The sequence below is a fragment of the Moschus berezovskii genome, chromosome 28 (genome assembly GCF_049115385.1).
Source record: "Moschus berezovskii isolate FMDL1 chromosome 28, NW_MosBer_1.0, whole genome shotgun sequence".
In the NCBI taxonomy this organism is placed as follows: Eukaryota; Metazoa; Chordata; class Mammalia; order Artiodactyla; family Moschidae; genus Moschus; species Moschus berezovskii.
Genome location: NC_142487.1, coordinates 10450912 through 10474601, shown reverse-complemented (window position 1 = coordinate 10474601; position 23690 = coordinate 10450912). Strand labels below are relative to the sequence as shown.

The 23690-nt window shown below is 43.9% G+C and overlaps 2 protein-coding genes across 4 annotated transcripts in view; both read right to left on the bottom strand.

Moving 5' to 3' along the window:
- The window catches only part of RALBP1 (ralA binding protein 1), a 43690-nt gene extending 26713 nt beyond the window's left edge, over window positions 1-16977 (bottom strand). Inside the window, exon 1 of one of the 3 annotated variants that reach the window (XM_055417203.2) lies at window positions 16824-16977. The gene's annotated coding sequence lies outside the window, so the exon portion shown is untranslated. Of the gene's footprint in view, window positions 1-15440; window positions 16123-16322; window positions 16483-16823 lie in introns of those variants that run through there. The other 2 variants (XM_055417202.2, XM_055417204.2) reach the window with 2 other exon arrangements.
- LOC129549784 (upstream-binding factor 1-like protein 1) lies at window positions 2027-15428 on the bottom strand. Its single transcript, XM_055417206.2, has one exon. It carries the CDS (start codon window positions 6175-6177, stop codon window positions 4747-4749), a length of 1431 nt encoding a protein of 476 aa, XP_055273181.2. The 5' UTR covers window positions 6178-15428; the 3' UTR covers window positions 2027-4746.
- Window positions 16978-23690: the final 6713 nt, after the last annotated feature.

The following is a 23690-nucleotide window of genomic DNA, read 5'->3' as shown; positions in this document are numbered from 1 at the left end:
AGTTCAGTCGCTCAGTCGTGTCCGACTCTCCGCGACCCCATGAATCACAGCACGCCAGGCCTCCCTGTCCATCACCAACTCCCGGAGTTCACTCAAACTCATGTCCATCGAGTCGGTGATGCCATCCAGCCATCTCATTCTCTGTCGTCCCCTTCTCCTCCCGCCCCCAACCATTCCCAGCATCAGAGTCTTTTCCAGTGAGTCAACTCGTCGCATGAGGTGGCCAAAGTATTGCAGTTTCAGCTTTAGCATCAGTCCTTCCAATGAACACCCAGGACTGATCTCCTTTAGAATGGACTGGTTTGATCTCCTTGCAGTACAAGGGACTCTCAAGAGTCTTCTCCAGCACCACAGTTCAAAAGCATCAATTCTTCGGCGCATTCTTCGGCGCTTAAGACATGAATATTACTATTCAAGAAAAAAAAAAAGTTTACGAGCTGAGACGAGGCAAATAATCCTTCAGATGAAGCAGACAAGGCTTGGGGAGTTTCCTATTGTCCACAGCGAAGTCTCTGCCATGCTAACACGCGCGAGGTTCACAGTCTGCGCCCGTGACACGCAGCAGTATCCACAGGCACAGAACCACACACACCCCCACAGACCAACTGTCAGCCCTCTGGGTTGTTATGTAATTGGTCCTTTCAAAACTTCCAACTTTTGTTCAGGTCTGTGAGGACAGATAAGCCTGGTGGGCTACAGTCCATGGGGTCGCAAACAATCAGGCATGACTGAGTGACTAAACAACAAGTACTTTAATAGACATTTTACTCGAGTTACTGTTTCTTTTCTGTAGTCTTATATATCATCAAACTTAATCTTTATTTTAATTTCTCCCCTACCCCCAGGGGCTTAGCCAAAAAACTTTTAATTAGTGTCCCATATGTCATAGAGAAATTCACTGAATGACACAGAGATTTATGTTTTCCACTCAGCTTCTCAACATTCTCAGTGTCGCTGATCAAAATGTGCCTAAGAGGGCTTCCCTGGTAGTCCAGTATCCAATGCAGGGGACACAGGCTCGATCCCTGACCCGGAAGACTCAACATGCTGCAGAGCAACTAAGCCTGTGTGCCCTCACTCCTGAGCCTGTGCTCTACAATAGGAGAAGCCGCTGCAATGAGAAGCCCAGGCACCACTGGCAGGCAGCCCCCATTTGCTGCAACTACAGAAAGTCCATGAACAGCAACGAAGACCAGCACAGTCAAACGTAATAAATAAATAATAAAACATCTCTAAGATACATGCTATCAAAATCAGTTTAAAAGATGTGAAATTCCAAAGTTCATGATAATGAATACGAACGTATGAATGTCTTTGTAAGGTTGACAGTAACTATTACATGACTATTAACAATAAAACAGAAAAATTCACATTTTAGGAAACTGATATAATGCAATATAAAGTCAACCTCTGGATGAAACACAAACCTGCAAAGCACGGACTATGTCCATTATTTAGGTGAACATAAAAACTCTGAGGTTCAGAACTCCAGGTGTCAGGAAATGAGCAACCAGAACATACAGTACCTAGAAGCCAGAAATAATTCACCTCTGCCTGGGCTGAAAGGCTGGGGAGGACACAGTTCAGTTCTGCACACAGCTGTCCAAGTCAAAGGTATGTATAGTAAGTATGGAGAGAAAAGTACACTGCCTTTACACAAAATCAAAAGTGCTATATCATCAGCAGTCACAAACACCAAGGACCAAAAAAAAAGTTTTCTTATTAAAAAAACCTTGTGACCTAAGTGGGAAGGAAATCCAAAAAAGAGGGGGCATGTGTATACATATAGCCAATTCACTTCACTATACAGCAGAAACACAACACTGTAAAGAACTATACTCCAATAAAAAATAAATTTTAAAAAACTTCAGTTCAGTCGCTCAGTCGTGTCCAACTCTTTGAGACCCCATGAATCACAGCACACCAGGCCTCCCTGTCCATCACCAACTCCCAGAGTTTACCCAAACTCATATCCATCGAGTCAGTGATGCCTTCCAGTCATCTCATCCTCTGTCGTCCCCTTCTCCTCCTGCCCCCAATCCCTCCCAGCATCAGGGTCTTTTCCAATGAGTCAACTCTTAGCATGAGGTGGCCAAAGTACTGGAGTTTCAGCTTCAACATCAGTCCTTCCAAAGAACACACAGGATTGATCTCCTTTAGGATGGACTGGCTGGATCTCCTTGCAATCCAAGGGACTCTCAAGAGTTGTCTCCAACACCACAGTTCAAAAGCATCAATTCTTCGGTGCTCAGCTTTCTTCACAGTCCAATTCTCATATCCATACGTGACCACTGGAAAAACCATAGCCTTGACTAGATGGACCTTTGTTGGCAAAGTAATGTCTCTGCTTTTTAATATGCTGTCTAGGTCGGTCATAACTTTCCTTCCAATGAGTAAGCATCTTTTAATTTCATGGCTCCAATCACCATCTGCAGTGATTATCATTTGGAACTTAACAGTAAAACAGCACATTTTTAAAGTAACAGTATATCCTTTGGCTGGGAGACAGGTGGTATCTATCCTGCCATATCTCATAATCACATGATCTCAAGTAAATCTTAAATCAGAACTTAGCTTGGAAACAGGGGAGCCCAATAAACCTCATTTAGTAATTTTTAAAATGCACACCATCGGTTACAATAGAAATGGGCAAAAGCATCTAGTCCATTGTCCCCCGACAGCGCGCAGAGGGACTCAGGGCACTGCGAGCAAACTCCACAGGTCTGGGGTAGCTCAAACTGAGGGAAGCACAGGGCTACTCGACACCTGTCAGACACTGCACAGCTACCAGAAAGAAGGTGGCTTTCAACACTTGACCGTACACATTCCCTTCAACAGCATACCTTCACAAAGCAGGGTTTTCTAGGGGTTTTTAAAAAATCAACATGGAACAAGAAATAAGGGTGGTGATGTTCAATCTGACTGCAAAGTATCATAAGCTGCAGTGTTCAATGGTCACACACAGACCACTAATTTTAGTTATTTAAGATTAAGATGAAAATTATTTTCTCTTTCAGCTTATGTGTATTATTTTTTTCAAATGGCTAAGTTGCCTGTCAAGTGGGCCTTAGGAAGCATCACTAGGAACAAAGCTAGTGGAGATGATGCAATCCCACTTGAGCTATTTCAAATCCTAAAAGGCAATGCTGTTAAAGTGCTGCATTCAATATGTCAGCAAATTTGGAAAACTCAGCAGTGGCCACAGGACTGAAAAAGGTCAGTTTTCATTCCAATCCCAAAGAAAGGCAATGCCAGTGAAATGTTCAAGTTACCACACAATTGCACTCATCTCACACACTAGCAAAGTAATGCTCAAAATTTTCCAAGCCAGGCTTCAACAGTACATGAACTGTGATCTTCCAGATGTTCAACCTGAATTTAGAAAAGGCAAAGGTCAGTCTAGTCAAGGCTATGGTTTTCCAGTAGTTATGTATGGATGTGAGAGTTGGATTATAAAGAAAGCTGAGTGCCGAAGAATTGATGCTTTTAAACTGTGGTACTGGAGAAGACTCTTGAGAGTCCCTTGAACTGCAAGATCAAACCAGTCAATCCTAAAGGAAACCAACCTTGAATATTTACTGGAAGGACTGCTGCTGAAGTTGAAGCGCCAATACTTTGGCCACCTGATGCGAAGAACTGACTCATTGGAAAAGACGCTGATGCTGGGAAAGTTGGAAGGCAGGAGGAGAAGGGGACGACAGAGGATGAGATGTTTGGATGGCATCACCAACTTGACGGACATGAGTTTGGGCAAGCTCCGGAGTTGGTAATGGACAGGGAAGCCTAGTGTGTTGCAGTTCATGGGGTCTCAAAGAGTTGGACACGACTGAGCAACTGAACTGAACTGAAAGTTGCTAAAACATAAATACGCATTTAGTTGTGTGAGCCTAACAATATAATTTAACATACTATTAAACATTTCCATTAGGCTGACGCCAGGTCAAATACATAAGATATGTATGAGGCTGAAATAGCAAGTCACAAAAGAAATGGAAGATGCTTGGAATCAAGACAAAAGGACTCAGAAGTCAACTAGAAGATGCTCCCACTGGCCAAAGATGCCAAAGAGAACCAATAAAATTAATAACTGCCATGAACTGAAGTATCAAGTATATTTAAATCCATGAGTTCATAAGGATATTTATTATTATTATTTTTTAAATATTGTCATTATTTCTGGTATTATAATTGTTTACCGAGAAACACAGTTATGAACAATAAAATAAACCTCTAAGATTTCTAGCAACAAAATTAACACTCAAACCTATTTTTACATATATAAAAGATGCAACTACTTAGTAAATGCAAGTTTTCATGAAAACAAAAATATGAAAGAAGCCAGGAACTTTCAGGGGGGAAAAAAAGAAAGAATAATGAGAGGGCATTAACCTTAAACAGATTTTCAGATATATCCTGGTTCCCAGGAGGAGGGATGGGTGGTATTGGAGGTTGGAGCAACGCTAGTTCATACTTAGCTATTCTCCAGCAGTGTCCCCTCCTCTCATGTATATGGACCTGATGCAGTGAATACGTCTCAAGTTCTCTTCTTCCCAACCTATCCTCCTTTACATGGAGGAGGAGGGGAAAGGAAACAAAGAAGGAAGGAAGGAAAAGAGGGAGGGAAACTGGGAAGGAGCAGACTCCACTCCCTTGACGTAGATTCCCTAGAGCTTTGCTGGAAAGTCCTCTGTTCCACCATTTAAGGGATAAAAAGTTAACTCTGGAGTCTGAGTCAGAGGAGTCCCCTTAGGAAGGTGAGTTAGAGACAGTGCTCTCAACATCACAGCCTTCATCTTCATCCCCACTGCTTTTAAATTCACAGTCTTCATCTTCTCTGCACTGGGCTGAGGAGTTAGAGGCATCCTCCTCTGCATCTTCCTCATTTCCTTCTGATCTCCCTGAGGCAGGAGAATGTTCTCCAATTGTGTCTGATGATGCTAACTCTGCAGTCTGAAGCCCCTGGTCCTCTCTAAGCCTTCCTTGTAGATTCCCTGATGATGGGGACTGTGGACTCATCCTTTGAATCTTGGGGTTCAGGCCCCCCATCATGCTCATGTTCTTACGCTTAGTACAGGTCGCCTCTCTGTAAGCAGCATATTCTTCAGGAGACAGAGTCCTGAGCCAGAGATCAAGGTCCACCTTGTACTGTGTCTGCAGTCCCTCCGCCTGCTTCTTATAAAGCTCCTTCTGGTCCTGGGGGACCCACTGCCAGCGTCTACTGATCTCCACCATGCGCTCCCTCGGGGGCAACACTTTCAGCTCCCTACTTGACCAGAGATCCTGGTGGAACTTGTGATAGCCATTCATCAGGGGCTTCTTGGGCTCTCCGTGGAATTTCCGCTTCATGGGTAAATTGTTTTCTGAAGGAGACTTCACTTTTTGCACATTTTCCTGAAACCTCTTTGGTACTTTGCTTTGACTTCCTTTGGGGACATCAGGTTTCTTGGAGTTCCGGACTAGATCAGGGTGCTGTTCTCTAAACAGAGCCATTTTCTCCTGAAACTCCTGTTTCTCTTTCTGGAAATCCTGACTGTATTTCAGCTTGAGCTGTTCTGGAAGCTTCCTGTATTCCTCAGACAGAACCTTGGTCAGCTTCTGGTTGCTCATCTTGGGGTGTTTTTGGAGGTACTGAAGTCTCATCTCTTTAAAAAAGCGGAGGTAAGCGGTCAGGGGCTTCTTGGGTAAATCAGGATGTTTCTTGTGTTTTCTGCTTTTGGAAGGATTGTTAACATTTTCCTTAGCTTCCAGGACTAATTCTTTCAAAGTGCGAAACTTTCTCAAGTTATAGGAAAGCTCTAACCATTTGAGTTTGCACATTTCCCCAGAAAAATCTTTAAAAGCTACTTTACCCCAGTCCATCACTGACTGGGTCATTTTGAATGTGTGCCTGTCATTGGATGGAATGTTTTTCTCTATACATTCCAGTAACTGCACAATGTCTTCCTTGGACCAGTCATCTTGACTTTTAGGCATTGCCATTTCTAGGTCTTTGGGACACTTAAATGGTCCCAGCAGTTCAGACACCTCAGCAGAATCTTCAGCTTCGTCACTCTCAAGATTCAGCAGGTGAGTTATTTCTGAAGTCTTGCAGTGTGCAATTCTATGTTTCTGGTTGATGAAGAACAATATTTGTACAAAATTGTTGAGAAATGCTGTTGGGTTAGTCTGAGCTTTCATGGAGGCAATCCGTCCTTCACTCCATGTAAGAAGCTTTTCTGGATTCTAGCTCTCTAGAAACTGTGTTGATCTTCCAACCAGAGGCTACACAAATCAGGCAAATTTTATTTCCATGTCCTTTTTCCATAAGGATATTTAAAAATAAAATTCACTCATCACTTTGGAGGATATGAGAACTAGAGAACCATGTAATTGTTTGGAATAACTGGCAAATAAAGGAGGGGGGAGCATTTATTCTGAACCTCCTATACAAAGCACAGTTCAGCCAAGTTTCCTTTTATCAAAATCTTCATGTAATAAACAAAGAAATAAAAGACTATCACCACTTAATAAGCAATTTAAAAACAGATCCTGGCAACAATCAATGGCTGTTAATATCACAGACAAAAAAGACACCGGCCTAGAAAAACTAAACTGATAAAATCTTATTCTGATTAAGTCTCAAAATATAGGGGCATACAATGTAGTTTATTTAGCTAATACTAAAGAAAAAGAGAGGGGAAGGAGGAAGAGTGGGAGAATGAACATAAAAATTAAGAGACTTAAGACCGAGAGGAGAAGGGGACGACAGAGAATGAGATGGTTGGATGGCATCACCGACTCAATGGACATGAGTTTGAGTGAACTCCGGGAGCTGGTGACGGACAGGGAGGCCTGGTGTGCTGCGGTTCACAGGGTCGCAGAGTCGGACATGACTGAGCAACTGAACTGAAGACCGAGAGTGAGAAGACAAGCCACAGATTAGGAGAAAATATTTGTAGAAGACATACCTGACACAGGACTATCATCCAAAATACACAAAGGACTCTCAAAACTCAATAATAAGAAAACAAAACAATTTGAAAATGGGCAAAAGACCAGAAGAGAAACATCACCAAAAAAGATACAAATGACAAATAAGCCTATGAAAAGATGTTCCATATCATGTATCATTGGGGAATTTACAAATTAAAACAGCAATAAACGTGACAAAAATAAATCTAGATTTTAAAAAATTTTTTCTTAAAAATTTTTTGTAACTGTGTGTGGTGATGAATGCTAACTAGATTTACTGTGGTGATCATTTCATAATATATACAAATTGATATATACAAATCTGGCTCTCAATTTGCAGTGCTTCTGATTTAATTTAGCCTCCAACTGATTATGATCATGCTTCATTTTATCAAGGTATCACTCTGAAAGCAACTCCAAACAAGTTCTGCTAGTATTTTTGTTCTTCAGCTAGTATTTTTGTTTTTAATTACTTTTAAGGCAAAGCTTCGGAGAAGGAAACGGCAAACCACTCCAGTGTTCTTGCCTGGAGAATCCCAGGGACAGGGGAGCCTGGTGGGCTTCCGTCTATGGGGTCACACAAAGTCGGACACGACTGAAGTGACTTAGCAGCAGCAGTAGCAAGGCAAAGCTTCACATTTAAATATCTATACAACCCTTTAAGGTGATCAGTTTGATGGATTTCTTTCAAACTGATCACCTGCAAAGAAACAGACCTAGTGCCTGGTGTAGAGTAAGCACTCAACAAATAAAAGCCTCATTCCACCATTTACACTATGATTGTTTGGAACAGAAGGTATACATGGTTATACATTCTTTGCTCGTATGTGTATAAAATGCCTCTGGAGGAATATACCAGAAAAGATTAAGTTGTGATTTCTTCAGTGTTATCCTTAATGGCTCACCCAGGCCCCCAGTCCTCAGTAAAGAAATTGGGAGAGACCCTGATGGGGAGAGAGAATGTGGCACAGCTGCGGGTCTAAGTACCATCACCCTTCATAGATGGGGTTTCCTTATCTGTCAATATTGACACCGACATGCCACAGCACTGCAAAATAGCATTCGTGGTCTACAGCAGGTACTCAGTATGCAGCAACGATAATAACTACACAAAAGCAACAATATAAAATTCCTGGACAAAACTTGAGATTTTATAAACTATATCCTCCGCCCATAAAAGTGTGAAAAAGGAAGAGTTTTACTGCTTTTTCTTTCCTGACTCCCATTTCAAATAACGTTCAGAAAATCGTAAGTGCACTGTTAAAAAAAAAAATCATAAACAAATGTAAGAAGCTAAGAAGAAACCTGCAGAAAAAGTACTGGCACTAGACATGACAATTACTCTGCAAATTAATAAAAACAAAAAGCGACTGAGGATTTAAATCTGAAGCAAATACTTTTAAAATGAAAAAAACAGGGAATTTAAAAGATTCTCTTTTTCACCTACCAATTTTCTAAAGAGGAACAAGTTTGCTAACCCAACACTGGGAGGGTGTGATGAAAGAGACAGTTACATGCTACTGGTAAAAGTGTAAACTGATTCATTTAGAAGGCAATTCAGCAGTATCTACCAAAAACTATCATTCTGACCTAGCAAATTCACTGTTAAATCTTGTCCCCCAAATAGACAGAAGTAAGCAAAGCACTGTTTTTGATGGCCAAAAACCTTTATTATGCTGCATCTCTACAAGCACCTCAAATTCTTTAGGAAAAAAGCACAAAGAACAGAGAAAAATACTAACCCAACTATGTGTTGTCTACAAAAGACTCATGTGAACTCTAGTAACAGAGGCAGCCTAATGATGAATGGAGTGCTAAATAAACAGATGGAGTGACGCTGGTAAAATGATAGCCTGAGTGCTCAGTTGCTAAATCGTGTCCAACTCTTTGCAACTCCATGGACTGTAGCTCACCAGGCTCCTCTGTCCATGGGATTTCCCAGGCAAGAATACTGAAGTGGGCTGCCATCTCCTTCTCCAAAAATGATAGCTTAAGGAACTCCAAAAGTTCACCTTCCAGAAGAGCCAACTAAAACCAGTCAGAATCCACTTTTTCACAACCCTGGAAACTAACCAGAAGCTTGCAGCAATTTAGGGAGCATTTATTCAAGAAAAACAGCTGAATCTTAGCGAGAACGTAGGATTCTGTGATATTTAACTCACTCCAATCCTATCCTGGGCTTCCCAGATCAGTGGCAGCCTTGAAAATAACAGCCCACATCCCCAGCACTGGTAGAGCAGAACAAAGCTCATTCGCAAACAAACCGAAATTATTATTCCAGGCTCTCTGGAAGACCTACCTGCAGAAGCAACCTGCCTTATCTCACCTAAATGCAGTTACCTCAGAAATTTCCCCACATCCAGGGCTAAGCCCACTAGGGGGCAGGCAGAGAGAGGTGTTAGCCGCTGCCCCTGAAGCAACAGGCAACAGCTGAAGTGAACACTCCCTCCAAACCATGAGAAGAAAGGCTTAGCAGGAAGATGTTCTGGGGAACAAAGACCTTGAACTGCTGCAACAAATTTCTGGAAATCAAGAGAAACGTGTATGCCCAGCGCCACGCACATGCTCAGGACACAGAACTCCCGGCTGATAATTTTTCCTTGCAGTAGTGTACTATGTCATCCACTGCCTTCTGGCTCCTGTGTTTTCTGATGAGAAGCAAGCTGATGATGACACTGAGGATCCCTTGTATGTGACAAGTCACTTCTTTCGCTACTTTCAAGATTCTCTCCTTGTCTTTGTCTTTAAACCAGTCAATTAAGAAGTGTCTTAGGTGGATCTCATTGAGCTCATCCACCCAAGAAAGCCCTCCCCACTCACCTCTGGATGATCTTGACATCTGCAGACAGAAACAAAGGCTAATACCAAAGTAGTCAAGTGGCTGAGTGCTGAAGCTACACCCAAGAGATACACAGCTGTTGTGGTAGCTTACTGGTCTGCTAATGCCTGGACATTAGCAGCCAAGAGAATAAAACAGGAATAAATATAACCAAGGAGGTGAAAGACTTACACACTGATAACTACAAAACACTGCTGAGGGAAATTAGAGTGGACCTAAACAAACTCCTTTTTAATGGGACAATTCAGTACTGTTAAGATGACAAAGTATTGCTGTAATTCAAAATGATCTATAGACTCAAGGCAAAATTTCAACAAGCCTTTATTGCAGAAATGGAAATCTGATCCTCAGTATGGAATCGCAAGGGGCCTCGCATACCCATACAAAAATAATGAAGAAGAACAAAGAGGGAAGACTCACACTTTGTACTTTCAAAAGCAATCACAGAACTCGAGTAACCAAAACAATGTGGTACTGGCATCAGGATAAACATACAGACCTACAGAATCGATCTCAAGAGTCCAAGATAAACCCAAACATCTATGGTCAACTGATTTTCAACAAATGTGTCCATTTTTATCCCATGGGAAAGAAATGGTCTCTTGAACAGACAGGAACAGGATAATTAAGATTTCCACATACAAAAAACAGGCCCTATCTCAGACCATATAGAAAAATTCCCTCAAAATGAACCAACACCTACTTATAAGAACTAAAACTATAAAACTCCTAGAGGAAAAGAGTGTAAATCTTCACACCTGTGGATTTGGCAATGGATTCACAGATATGACACCAAAATCACAAGTAACAAAAGAAAAAACCGATAAATTCTACTTCATCAAAATTTAAAACTTCTGTAGATCAGAGGGTATTATCAAGACAGTAAAAAAGACTACCAAGAGAATGGAAGGAAGTATCTGCAGATCACATACACTGACAAGGGGCTTCCCAGATGGCTCAGCTCCTAGAATGCAGGAGGCACAGGAGATGTGGGTTCCATCACTGGGTTAGGAAGATCCCCTATAAGAGGAAATGGCAACCCACTCCAGTATTCTTGCCTGGAAAACTCCATAGACAGGAGATTGGAGGGCTACAGTCCACGGGGTCACAAAACAGTAGTAAACAACTGAGCATATACTGATAAGGGTCTACCATCCAGAATATACAAAGGAATTCTCACAACTCAACAACAAAAGACAACCCAATGCAAAGCTAGGAAAAGGACCTGAATAAATATTTCTCCAAAGAAGATATACAAATGGCCAATAAGCACATGAAAAGAAGTTCAACATCATCAGCCACCAGGGAAATAAATGCAAATCAAACCCACGGTAAGTTACCAATTCACATCTACCAGGATAGCTTAAATTTTCAAAAACCAGAAAATAACAAGTGTTGGTGAGGATATGGAGAAATGAGAATCTTTACACTGGAGAGTGAAGTGGTGCAGCTGCTTTAGGAAACAGTTTAGAAGTTCCTCAAACTGTTCCAACATAAAAGTCACTACATGATCTGGCCAATTCTACTTAGGTATGTATCCAGGAACAATGAAAACATGTATCTACAAAAAAATGCTGCACATGATTATTCACACCAGCAGTATTCAAATAGCCACAATGTAGAAAGAAATTCAATGTTCAACAACTTATGAAGAAACAAAATGTGGTATAACCAGCCAGTGGAATATTCTCAGCAATGAAGAGGAATGGAGTCCTGACACCTGCTACAAAATGGACAGGTCTTGAAAACATGATGCTGAGTAAAAGTTGGTCATAGATGATCACATATATGATTCCATGTACATGACATGTCCAAAACAGGCAAACCCACAGAGTAGAAGTAGATTAGTGGTTCCTAGTGAGTGGGAGCAGGGAGAATGGTGAGTAGCTGACAACGAAGGGCAGAAATGAAAGATCCTAAAATTGATTGTAGGGGTGACTGCACCCCTACACATACCAAAAACACTTTGAATTGTACACTTTAAAAGGATCAATTTTATGTTATATGAATATCTCAAAAAAGGTAGCATAAGGAAAAAGCAAGCAATTTCAGTCTCCTCTTTTACCCTCAAAAAGAGGCTCTTTAATTCCTCTTTGCTTTGTCATTAAAGTGGAATCATCTGCATATCTGAGGTTGTTGATATTTCTCCCAGCAATCTTGACTCCAGCTTCTGATTCATCCAGCCTGACATTTCCCATGATGTACTCTACATGTAAGTTAAATAAGCAGGATGACAATATACGATCTTGTGTACTCCTTTCCCAATTTTAAACCAGTCAGTTGTTTCATGGAAGGTTCTAATTATTGCTTCTTGACCTGCATACAGGTTTCTTAGGAGACAGGTAAGGTGGTCAGGCATTTCCACCTCTCTTTAACAATTTTCCAGTTTCTAGTGATCTACACAACCAAAGGCTTTCATGTAGTCAAGGAAGCAGATGTTTTTCTGGAATTCCCTTGCTATCTCTATGATCCAACGAATGCTGGCAATGTGATCCTCTGCATTTTCTAAACCTAGCTTGTATACCTGCAAGTACTCCATTCATGTACTGCTGAAGTCTACCTAGCTTGAAGGATTTTGAGCACAACCTTACTAGCATGAGAAATGAGCACACTTTTATAGCGGTTTGAACACTCTTTTGGCACTGCCCTTCTTTGGGACTGGAATGAAAAGTTAAGATCATGGCATCTGGTCCCATCATTTCATAGCAAATAGGGAAAAAATGGAAGCAGTGACAGATTTTATTTTCCTGGGCTCCCAAATCACTGCAGATGGTGACTGCAGCCATGAAATTAAAAGATGTTTGCTCCTTGGAAGAACAGCTATGGCAAACCTAGACAGAGTATTAAAAAGCAAATACACACTTCGCCAACAAATGTCCATATAGACAAAGCCATAGTTTTTCCATTAGTCATGTACGAATGTGAGTGTTAAACCACAAAGAAGGCTGAGTGCTGAATAAGTGATGCTTTCGAACTGTGGTGCTGGAGAAGACTCTTGAGAGTCCCATGGACAGCAAGGAGATCAAACTAGTCAATCCTAAAGGAAATCAACCTTGAATATTCATTGGAAGAACTGATGCTGAAGCTCCAATACTTTAGCCACCTGAAGAGAAGAGTCGATTCATTCAAAAAGACCCTGATGCTAAGAAGATTGAAGGCAAAAGAAGAGGGCAGCAGAGGAAGAGATAGTTAGCGTCACTGACTCAACAGACATGAGTTTGAGCAAACTCTGGGAAATAGTGAAGGACAGGGAAGCCTGGCGTGTTGCAGTCCATGGGGTCACAAAGAGACACGACTTAGAGACTGAACAACAAGGAAGAAGCAGGCTCAGGTCTTTGCCAAATTAAAAGTTCCTTCCTATCCCTTTATTAACCTCTGGTAACACTTCTTCCTACTCTTCTCTTCACAGCTGAAGATTTGTTTATTCTTGAAATAACCTAAAATGGCTTTCTCCACTCTGAATTTCCATTTACACCTCAATTCAACCGAACAGCTCCCTCCCCAGATGACAGCACTAAGTAGGATGCTATGAAAGTGCTCTCAGTTATCAAATTCAACAAACGCCTAACAACCCAGTTTTCCTCAAGTTCTCAAAGGAAGCACATAGCTTCCTTTATTTTTTATTTATTTATTTTTCTGGAGAGGCAGTTGTGAAGTACAGCTTCCTTCTGAAATGATTCCATTTGGGCTTCTACACCACTTTCTCACGATTTCTCGACATTTCTATATACACGGGAATTTCCCTCTTCAGTTCTTCTTCAATTTGGCTTCAAATGCTATTATTCTCCACGGCCTATTTCAGGACTACTCTCCATCCGGAAACTAAGTCGTGTTACCTAATGATAGGCTTCAGGTACCACCTATGATAGATCCGGATGACTCTCCTATCAAGACCTCTCCCATGTGCTCCAAACCCACACACCTGACTCTGTAGCAAGCTTTTCCACCTGCATGTTCTATAGGTAACTCCTACTAATTGTATCCAAAAGCCATTCTGTTCCTCCCCAGATCTGCTCATCTTCCTGAATTCCCTGTCTTAGTGTACTTTCCTGTTGTCTATTCAATCACCCAAATTAAAATCCAGTTATCTTGTCCTACTATTTTTCTCACTTCTCAAATCCAATTCTCCTTGAATCCTGTTAATTCAACCTTGTTAATATTTGTGCTATTAACTTACTCCTCTGCATCTCCACTGACCCTACCTTAGTTTAGGCCCTTATCTGTCACCTCAAATATTACAAAAACTGTTCACCGTCCTCTTACATCCTGCCTTGTCTTCCCTCCATCCCTTCTGACATCTATATGATACCAGAGGGATTTTCCCAAAATGAAAACTTTATCATGCCTCTTGCCTGGTTAAAATTCATACACTCTATTATTCCAAGAGAAAAAGCCCTCGAGAACCCTTAGGATGGCATGGGGACCGATCTGTGCAGCCTCATCTTCTGCTACTGACCCCGTAAGCCCCATGCTACAGCTGCAGAGAACAACTTTCCATCCTCACAATCCTCTGGTTCAACTTTCCCTTGGCCTTAACCTCTTTTCCTGCAATTTCTGCCTGTCATGCCAAAGCCTTCCTCAAGTTTAAGGACATAAAGTCTAAAACACCTAATACAATGCCTGACACATAGGGAGGAGTTACAATGGGGAGAGAGGCTTAGGTCTCTTTATCCTGTCTCAGTGACTCCCCTCTGCTTCTAGGTAAAGCTGAAATTATTCACCTGTCTTCAAGACTCTTCCTAATTTGGCCTCTGCCTACCTCCTGGGTTTCACAGCTTGCCACCACCCTCCACCCTTGTGAGCCATACCTGCAGATCCCACACTCACTCTGTAAGTTTGGACTCCTGGCTTTTCTCAAACAGATCCTCCTACCAAAATGCCCATCCTGTCAGCCTGTCTCCTCACTGTTCTCATCCCTTCCCATACACCTTTCCCTACCACTGCCCCCTTCCACACTCTCCTCCCCGTCCCTTAAAACTCTGACCACTACCTCCCTTGTATACCCACTGTGCCCCTGGCCTTCCTCCAGTCAAAGCAATCTCAAAAACACACTGTCTTCATGGAAGTTCAAGTAAGAGATAAAGTCTTAGTATCCTGAAGGCAGGGGCACTGCCTTATCCATCTGTAAGTCTTCACAGTACCTGCTACACAGAAATTAAACTAAATGACCTGCACTTTTACTTATCTCCTCTACATATACTAATAAAAGCTTCTATTGGAGATTTTTCTTCCAAAAAAGAAAAAACATACTTTTGGGTTACATTTTGGGCCCAACCTCTCCTTGTAAAGGAAACACCGTAATTAAAGTTAATATGCAGTTTCTGATACCACTTCCATTTTTCTAAATCAAGGGAGAAATGGTCCCTGGAAGACCTGAAAGGGAAAATACTAATTTAAAGAGATAATAAATTATCTCTCGCAGCTTCGAGATACTCTGTTTAAAGAATTACTTCCCAGCGGCTCCTGTTAAGCTAGCCCACCTCGCTTCCTTTTATGGGTCACTATGAAAAGTGGAAGCCCCTCTGCTAACTTCCTTCCTGCCGGCACCATCTGCCGAAACAGCTGACAGCAATTAACTCGTCCTCAGGAAGACACTCAGAAAGGAGTTACCAAGTGGCGAAGCTAATTCGGAAGGCAGAAAATGTATTACCTTTCTCATTTCCAGACAAGATTCCGTGACCAGCGAACCGCCCGTGGCCGACGCCTTCCGGGGACCGTGAGAGCCTCTCTGCCGAGCAGCTGCACCGCCACCGGGGCCGCAGGGCGGTGACCCGCCCGCTCCAGTCGCACAACCCGCGGTGACCGGCTCCTGACCCAGCGCGTCCACGTGAACGCGGCGTCCAAACCACAGCACTTTCACCCGCACCGTCAAAACGCTCGAGTTAACACTTGATCACCTTCGAGCACTCAACCAGGCCTTAGGAGAAGATGCTCTGCGTGCTCAGCGGGGAGGCTCTGGAGTCACGACTCCCAAACCCGAGGGGCGTGAGGACTTGAGGGAGGCTCGGGTGTGGGGTATGCGGGGAAACCTGTTTCACTCTCACGACGGTTAAAACAAGAAACAAACAAAAAAAACCCGAAAGCCACCCCACAGCTGACCTCCACAAGAGCCTGTGGGCACAAGCCCACCTGACGAGGAGTTCTGAGAAGAATTCCCAGCTCGAACCTGCCGGCCCCCTCGAGCACCCCCGCGTCCACCAGCCTCCCTCCGCGCCGGGCGCGCACCGGAGACCCTCCAGCATCCCGGCCGCGGTTACGTAAAAGCCCGAGTCCCTCTCCGCCATCCGAGGCCCGGGCCCCGGGGAAGGGCCCGGCTTCCACCCTCCTCGCCCGGACCCAAGAGCCCCGGCCCGCGAGCGGAGGAACGGGCTACACGGGCCGGAGCCGTCGACCAGCGCCCAGCCCCGGCAGCCACGCCCCCGCCTCGCCGCCCGGCCGCGAGAGCCCGGCCCGCTGCCTGACAGACGCCGCGGGGAGGCGCGCGGACGGCTGCAGGCACCGGGCCCCGCCGCGACCGCCGCCCGCCACTGACCTGCGCCGCCGCCGCCGCGCGACCGCCAGCCGCCGCAGCCGCCGCCTCCTTGCTCTCACGCCGCTGCCGCCGCGGCCGCCTCCTGCGCTGCGCCCCCGGCCGGCCTCGGACGCCCCATTCCCACCCCGCCCCAGCCTCCGCCTGTTTACAATGATTGGGACAGAACCTGGCGAGCCGGCCCACCGCGCACGCGCACTCCCTCCGCCCGCCGCAGCCAGCTTCCCGGCTCCTCCCCCCAGCGCTGACGGCCGGGGCCGTGAGGGCAAGCGCCCCGTGACCCTTGCGCGGGACACGCTGGGAATAGTAGTCTTCGGAAACCCAATGCCCAGTCCTCAGGCGGCCCTCCGCGGGCGGCTCACTACAACATCCAGGAAGCATCACGCCTGCCCGGCCCAGGGGCCCGCGGGGGAGACCCGGGAGCGCGCGAGAGAACGCGTTGCGCCAGAGCGCCTCCGGCGCCTGCGCAGTTCCCGCTGGTGGGGGACCCGGGTGGTCGCGTACCTATCCAGCGCGGGCTCCGGGAAGGACTGCTGCGGGCAGAGCCGGCCGAACTCCGGAGAAGGGCAGGAGTTGTCCTGTCTACGCTCCGCACAACCTGTTCCCTAGCTCCCGAGGCGCAGACCGTCTTCACTGCGGGCTTCAGTCCCAACCAGTTAAACCGGCCCGGAGGCCGGCCCAGCAGCCGCGGGGTGGGGCTCATCCCTGGCTGGGTGGGGAGTCTGGCTTGGGGTGGGGACTTTTGCTGGGGATTTGGACAAAGGAAGCGCCCCGGGCTTCCAAAGAGGAACGTGCTAGAATTTTGTGTCGGCCTTGGCCTCGGCGTTCCTTAAACGGGGATCGTCAAGAGCCTCCCTCGATCCTTGCACCTTGTACCGAAGAGCTCTTGAGTCAGAGCTGCCCCTGCACACAGAACTGGATCTGAAGGAAGATGGAAATAACTGCATTTCCTCCAGAAACCCTTCACAAAGGCTTCAATAATTGTTCTGCAAATGTTGTTGTCTTATAAAGTTTGGCAGTTGACCTGGGGGATGTCTCCTGTCTATCGAATTCTCCAGGGAAGAATGCTGGAGTGGGTTGTCATTTCTTACCCCAGGGGATCTTCCCGACCCGGCGATCCAACCCGGGTCTCCTGCATTGCAAGCAGATTCTTTACCATCTGAACCACCGGGGAAGCCCCAAGATTGGAAATAGATGGCCCTTCCCAATCACTTCCATTCCTGCCTGTGCTCCTCTTCCTACAACTTCATTACATGTTTAGACTGACCTCTGTGATCCACCCTACCCTGTTCCAAATCAGCCTGCCTCAAGTCTGACGGTAGATCCCTCCCTTGTACCCTGCATTTCCCACTCAAAAGTTCAGTCCCCTTGGCTTGACGCTGAGGAAGGGCCCACAACTGGCCCACAACAGACCAAGATGGTCTGCGGCAGCCATTGTATTCTAACTTTTTGAAAAGCTTTCTTACTGCCCGTCTGGCAACAGAACGGTGTCCTCTGTCCACTGGGATGGGCATGTTATCTTGCCAATTACAGTTGTTGCCTCTGGCAACATTGATTGGGCCAAGGGATGGGCACTGACCATGTTGGCTATTGAACCCATGTTGGAAGTTGCTATATGGACACACAAAAGGGAGGAAAGATAGCATGTTATTGATGGTCATGCTATACACACAGAGGCCTTTCTCAACTTCACTGGTAGTCCAGTGGTTAAGAACCTGCCTGCTAATGCAGGGGACACAGTTTCAATCCATGGTTGGGAAAGATCCCACATGCCTCGGGGCAACCCCATGCACCAGAACTGCACCCGTATGCCTAGAGCTTGTGCTTCTCAGCAACAAGAGAAGCCAATGCAATGAGAAGCCTGTGGACCTCAGGGAAGACTAGTCTCCACTTGCTGCAACTAGAATAAGCACACTCATAGCAACGAAGACCCAGCACAGCCATAAGTAAATAATTTTTTTTTAAAAAAAGAGGCATTTTTGCAGCAGCAATGAAAGAGGCTAAAACAAGTGGGGGGTTGGGGAACAGGGGGAGAGAAAGCAGGAGCTGGCACTACGCAGACTGGCTTCAGCTTCAGAAGCCATGGTTTGTATAGCTCTTTTGAAGTGCTTTGAGTATGTGAACCTAGCTAGGTGAGCCAATGCAATTACTCTGTGGTTATGGAACGTATTTGTTGGTTGCCTCTTGAGAGTCATTCCTCCCATTTAAGCCATGCAGCATAATCATTCCCTTTGGTGGCTGAGCCTTTCAGAGGTGGTAACCCAATCAGAACCTGATGAGACCCAATGGGATGTGGGTTGGGGCTTCTGGTAAACTGCAGCATCCTTGCTCTTCTGGCAGGGTGTACATTTGTGAAGTCTGGACAGGTGGCAGCTATTTTGCTCCTACAAAAAGTCTGTAGGGAAAAGGTTTAGGTGAAAAGGCAACAGTCAGGCCTGAAAATGAGGTCAGTTCTGTCAGATGTGCCCTGTTGCATCATTAGAGCTGCACTGTCAAACCTCACCTCTTTGACCTGTCTTATAGACAGTCCTATAGACTTTTTAGAATTTCCTGTGTTGATTCAACAAGTTTACATTGGGGAGTTTTCTGTAACTCAAAAATTTAAAAGTCCTAACTGATTCTGTTGGATTTCTTTTACATGATGTTGAAAGGCCCTGACTAATACAGATTCCTACTTGAAGAGAAACTGTGGAATAGACTTTCAGCTGTGGTTATATATTATGGTCAACAATTCCTCTGCACACAAAGCAAGTATAACTTGGACAAAATTGTCAAACACAACCATTTCAGGGCATTGGAAATCAAACACAGACAATTTGAGAATCAGCTATTCTTGAAAAACTGCTAAAGATTCTATTAGGAAGAGCAGATATCTGTAACCTTGCCCAAGGCTGCCCTGTTGCCCCAGAACTGAAATTTTATTTGTGTAGGTGGGGCTAGCCGAGAAAACTAGCAGCTTTGCTCCCAGAAGGAATGGACTTGATTTGCTGTGGGAGGTCAAAACCCATGGCTTTGATGGTTGAAGGGAATATATAATAGTGCATCTACCATGGAAGACAGCACGGTGGTTCCTCAAAATAATAAACATAGAACTACCACTTGATCCAGCAATTCCACTTCTGAGTATATACCCCAAAGAAATGAAACCAGAGAGAGAGAAATTTGTAAATCCAAATTTGAGGTATTTGGAATAGCTTGAAAGGTAGAGGGCTTCCCTGGTGGCTCAGAGGGTAAAGCGTCTGCCCGCAATGCGGGAGACCAGGGTTCAATCCCTGGGTCAGGAAGATCCCCTGGAGAAGGAAATGGCAACCCACTCCAGTACTCTTGGAAAGTACTGTAGTACTTTTCCAGTACTCCTGGAAAATTCCATGGATGGAGAAGCCTGGTAGGCAGCAGTCCATGGGATTGCAAAAAGTTAGACATGACTGAGCTATTTCACTCAAATGTGGAAGCAACTCAGGTGTCCATTACTGGATGAATGGGTAAACAAAATGTGCTACGTACATAAAGTGAAACACTATATAGAATTTAAAAGGAAGGAAATTCTTAACAAATGTAAAGCAAAAATCATGAGAGCTGAAAGGAGAAATTGACTGTTCATTTGCAGTTGAAGATTTAATCTTAGCCATTGATTGGACAAGACAAAATCAACAGGGTATAGAAAATCTGACTTACACCATCAAACATCAACCAACTTGTAATAGTTGACAACTATAGAAAACCATCCAACAGCATCAGAATACACATTCTTTTCAAGTGCAAATGACACTCCAGAATATACCATATGGTGGTCACAAAACACATGTCAACAAATTGAAAAGGATTAAGAACATACAGAATATGTTCTCTTCTACAAGGAGAAATTAAATTAGAAAGCCACAGAAAGAAATCTGAGAAATCTCCAAATAGTTAAAAATTAATATTTTCTAAATAAGATACAGGCCAAAGAAGAAATCACAGAGAAAATTAGAAAATATCTAATTTTAGTTTAGTTAGAAAATATCTAATTAATTGAATTAAAAGAAAAACATCAAATCTAAGGGAATCAGCTTTAATTGCCTCTATAAGTGTGTTTGGGCCTCCCTGGTGGCTTAGCAGTAAAGACTCAATCTGCAATGCAGGAGTCACAGGAGACATGGGGTTCAGTCCGTGGGTCGGGAAGATCCTCTGGAGAAGGGCATGGCAATCCCATTCCAGTATTCATGTTTGGAGAATCCCATGGACAGAGGAGTTTGGAGGGCTACAGTCCATAGGGTCACAAAGAGTTGGATAAAACTGAAGTGACATGGCACGCTAAAGTGTGCTTAGAGGGAAATTAATGGTCTTTTAAAAACTTACATTACCAGTTTATATTCCCACTAAGCACCCCCTCAAGAAAATAGCTAAAAAGGAGTGAATCAAGCCTAAATTATATAGAAGCAAGGAAATAGTGAAGATCAGAATAGAAGTCAATGAATAAAAAAAATAAGAAAATAGAAAAAAGGACCCAAATGCTGATTCTTTGAAAAAGCAAATTGATAAACCATTAGCTACATTGATGGAAAAAAAGATAATACAAACACAAATTATAGAAATGAAAAATAATGATTATAAAGAAGTATTATGAGCATAAGTCCAATAATTTTTAAAGTAGATAAAAATGGAGGCATTCCTACAGAAAACTAATTACCAAACCTAAAAAAAAAAAAAAATGAAAATCCAAACAACTATACTGCTGCTGCGTCACTTCAGTCGTGTCCGACTCTGTGTGACCCCATAGACGGCAGCCCACCAGGCTCCCCCGTCCCTGGGATTCTCCAGGCAAGAACACTGGAGTGGGTTGCCATTGCCTTCTCCAATGCATGAAAGTGAAAAGTGAAAGTGAAGTCGCTCAGTTGTGTCCGACTCTTAGCGACCCCATGGATTGCAGCCTACCAGGCTCCTCCATCCATGGGATTTTCCAGGCAAGAGTACTGGAGTGGGGTGCCATTGCCTTCTCCGAAATACAAATATTACCTCAAAGAAAAGAAAAAAAGCAAAAGTGTTAGTCACTCAGTCGTGTCTGCCTCTCTGTGACCCCATGGACTGTAGCCTGCCAGGCTCCTCTGTCCATGGGATTTCCCAGACAAGAATAATGGAGTGGGTTGCCATGCCCTTCTCCAGAGGATCTTCCCAACCCAGGGATGTTCTAACCCACGTCTCCTGCATCCCAGGTGGGTTCTTTACTGCTGAGCCACCAAGGAAGCCTACCACAAAGAAAAGCCCAGGTCCAAATGTCTTCACAGATGAATTCTATCAATATTTTAAGCGGGGAGGAACCCTCAACCTAAGAATCAGTTCAGTTCAGTTGCTCAGTCACATCCGACTCTTTTTGACTCCATGAGCTGCAGCACGCCAGGCCTCCCTGTCCATCACCAACTCCCAGAGCCTACCCAAACTCATGTCCATTGAGTCGGTAATGCCATCCAACCATCTCATCCTAATAATAACATTCTAGAAAACAGAGAAATAAGGAACATTTCCCAGTTTATTTTAGGAGGCCAAAATCACCCTGGTACCAAAACCAAGAACATCATAAGAAATACAGAAGTACAGACTGATATCCTTCATAAATTATACATCTTAAAAGGATTGATTTTATGGTATGTGAACTGCATCTCAATAATGCCATTATATTTTTTTAAGATATGAGTGTTCAATGAAATATCCTAAAGAAAAACCCTACCTTTCAATGAACAGAGTGGAAGAATCCAGTGCCTGTTGCCTGGACCCTCAGGAGTGGCACTAGGGTCTTGATTCTTAAACAGTTCACTGGGTCATAGCACTGTTACATGATTAAAATGTTCTACTTGTATATATTTAAAATGTATGGTAAAGCAGATACATTACTTTGCCAACAAAGGTCCATCTAGTCAAAGCTATGGTTTTTCCAGTAGTCATGTATGGATGTGAGAGTTGGACTATAAAGAAAGCTGAGCACCGAAGAATTGATGCTTTTGAACTGTGGTGTTGGAGAAGACTCTTGAGATTCCCTTGGACTGCACGGAGATCCAACCAGTCCACCCTAAAGGAGATCAGTCCTGAGTGTTCATTGGAAGGACTGATGTTGAAGCTGAAACTCCAATGCTTTGGCCACCTGATGTGAAGAACTGATGGATTGGAAAAGACCCTGATGATGCTGGGAAAGATTGAAGGTGGGAGGAGAAGGGGACGACAGAGGATGAGATAGTCGGATGGCATCACCGACTCAATGGACATGAGTTTGAGTAAACTCCGGGAGTTGGTGAAGGACAGGGAAGCCTGGCGTGCTGCAGTCCATGGGGTCGCAAAGAATTGGACACGACTGAGCAACTGAACTGAACTGAATAAAATAAGCGTCAGAAGTATGTATGAGTTCATTTTTGCTCTTTGCAGCAATCTGCCCCACAACTTAAAGGCTTTAAAGTTTTCTGCTCTTCTTGTGACTGTAGTCAGCATTAAGTGGAGGTGGGCTCGCTTGGAGCAGCTGCAGTGGTGAGCCTCACTTACAGGCTCTGGGCTTCCCACTGAGGCTGCATTCTCAGTGCATGAGCACTTTTCAAATGTTTGCATGTCATCTACTAATGGGATCCAAAGCAAGTCACATACCAAGTCCCAGACTCAAGGGTTGGAGAATAGATTCCACCTCCAGATGGGAGGCAATGGAAATAATTTGTGCCATTTATTTGCAAACTATGACAAGAACTCTTGAATCTCCTTGGCTCCTAAGAAATGATTTTATATCCTCCAGGAATCTGTGATAAGTCACTGTGATTGACACCTTTGCTAAACCAGCTGTCTCTCAGGTTTGGCTAACACGGTGGAAGTAAGTACAGGAGCAAAAATTAAGCATGTTCACGTTTCTACTTCTGATGACTGGCACATAATGCTTAATAAATTTTTGTGCAATGAGGCTGTTAAACTCTTTTGGTAGCAAGCGATAGAAATCCAATTCAAATTTGCTTAAACAAAAAAGGAGAATTTATTCACACACATAAGCAAGAAGTGTAAGATACTGACTGTCCATTCAGCTGGCTTTAGGGCTTTAAATGCATCTTGAGGACTGTCCCTTACTATCTTTTGGTTCTCCTTTGTGTTGGATTCATTTTCTGACAGCCTCTCTCCATGTGATAGCAGATACACCACTAAGTTTATATTCTTTATATTCTGTAACTGTATATATCTTCTGTGTATGGATAATTGATAAAAGTGAAAATGAAAGTTTAGAAAATGTCATAGAAGGTTATCACATACTTTTACATGCGGAGATATATCCAAGAGTTAATGCAATCATTTGGGTCTGATCCAGTATTTATATGACTGATCTAGCCCAGGGCTAATCACAGGTGTGCCATGTAATGAGCCAGGACTGCC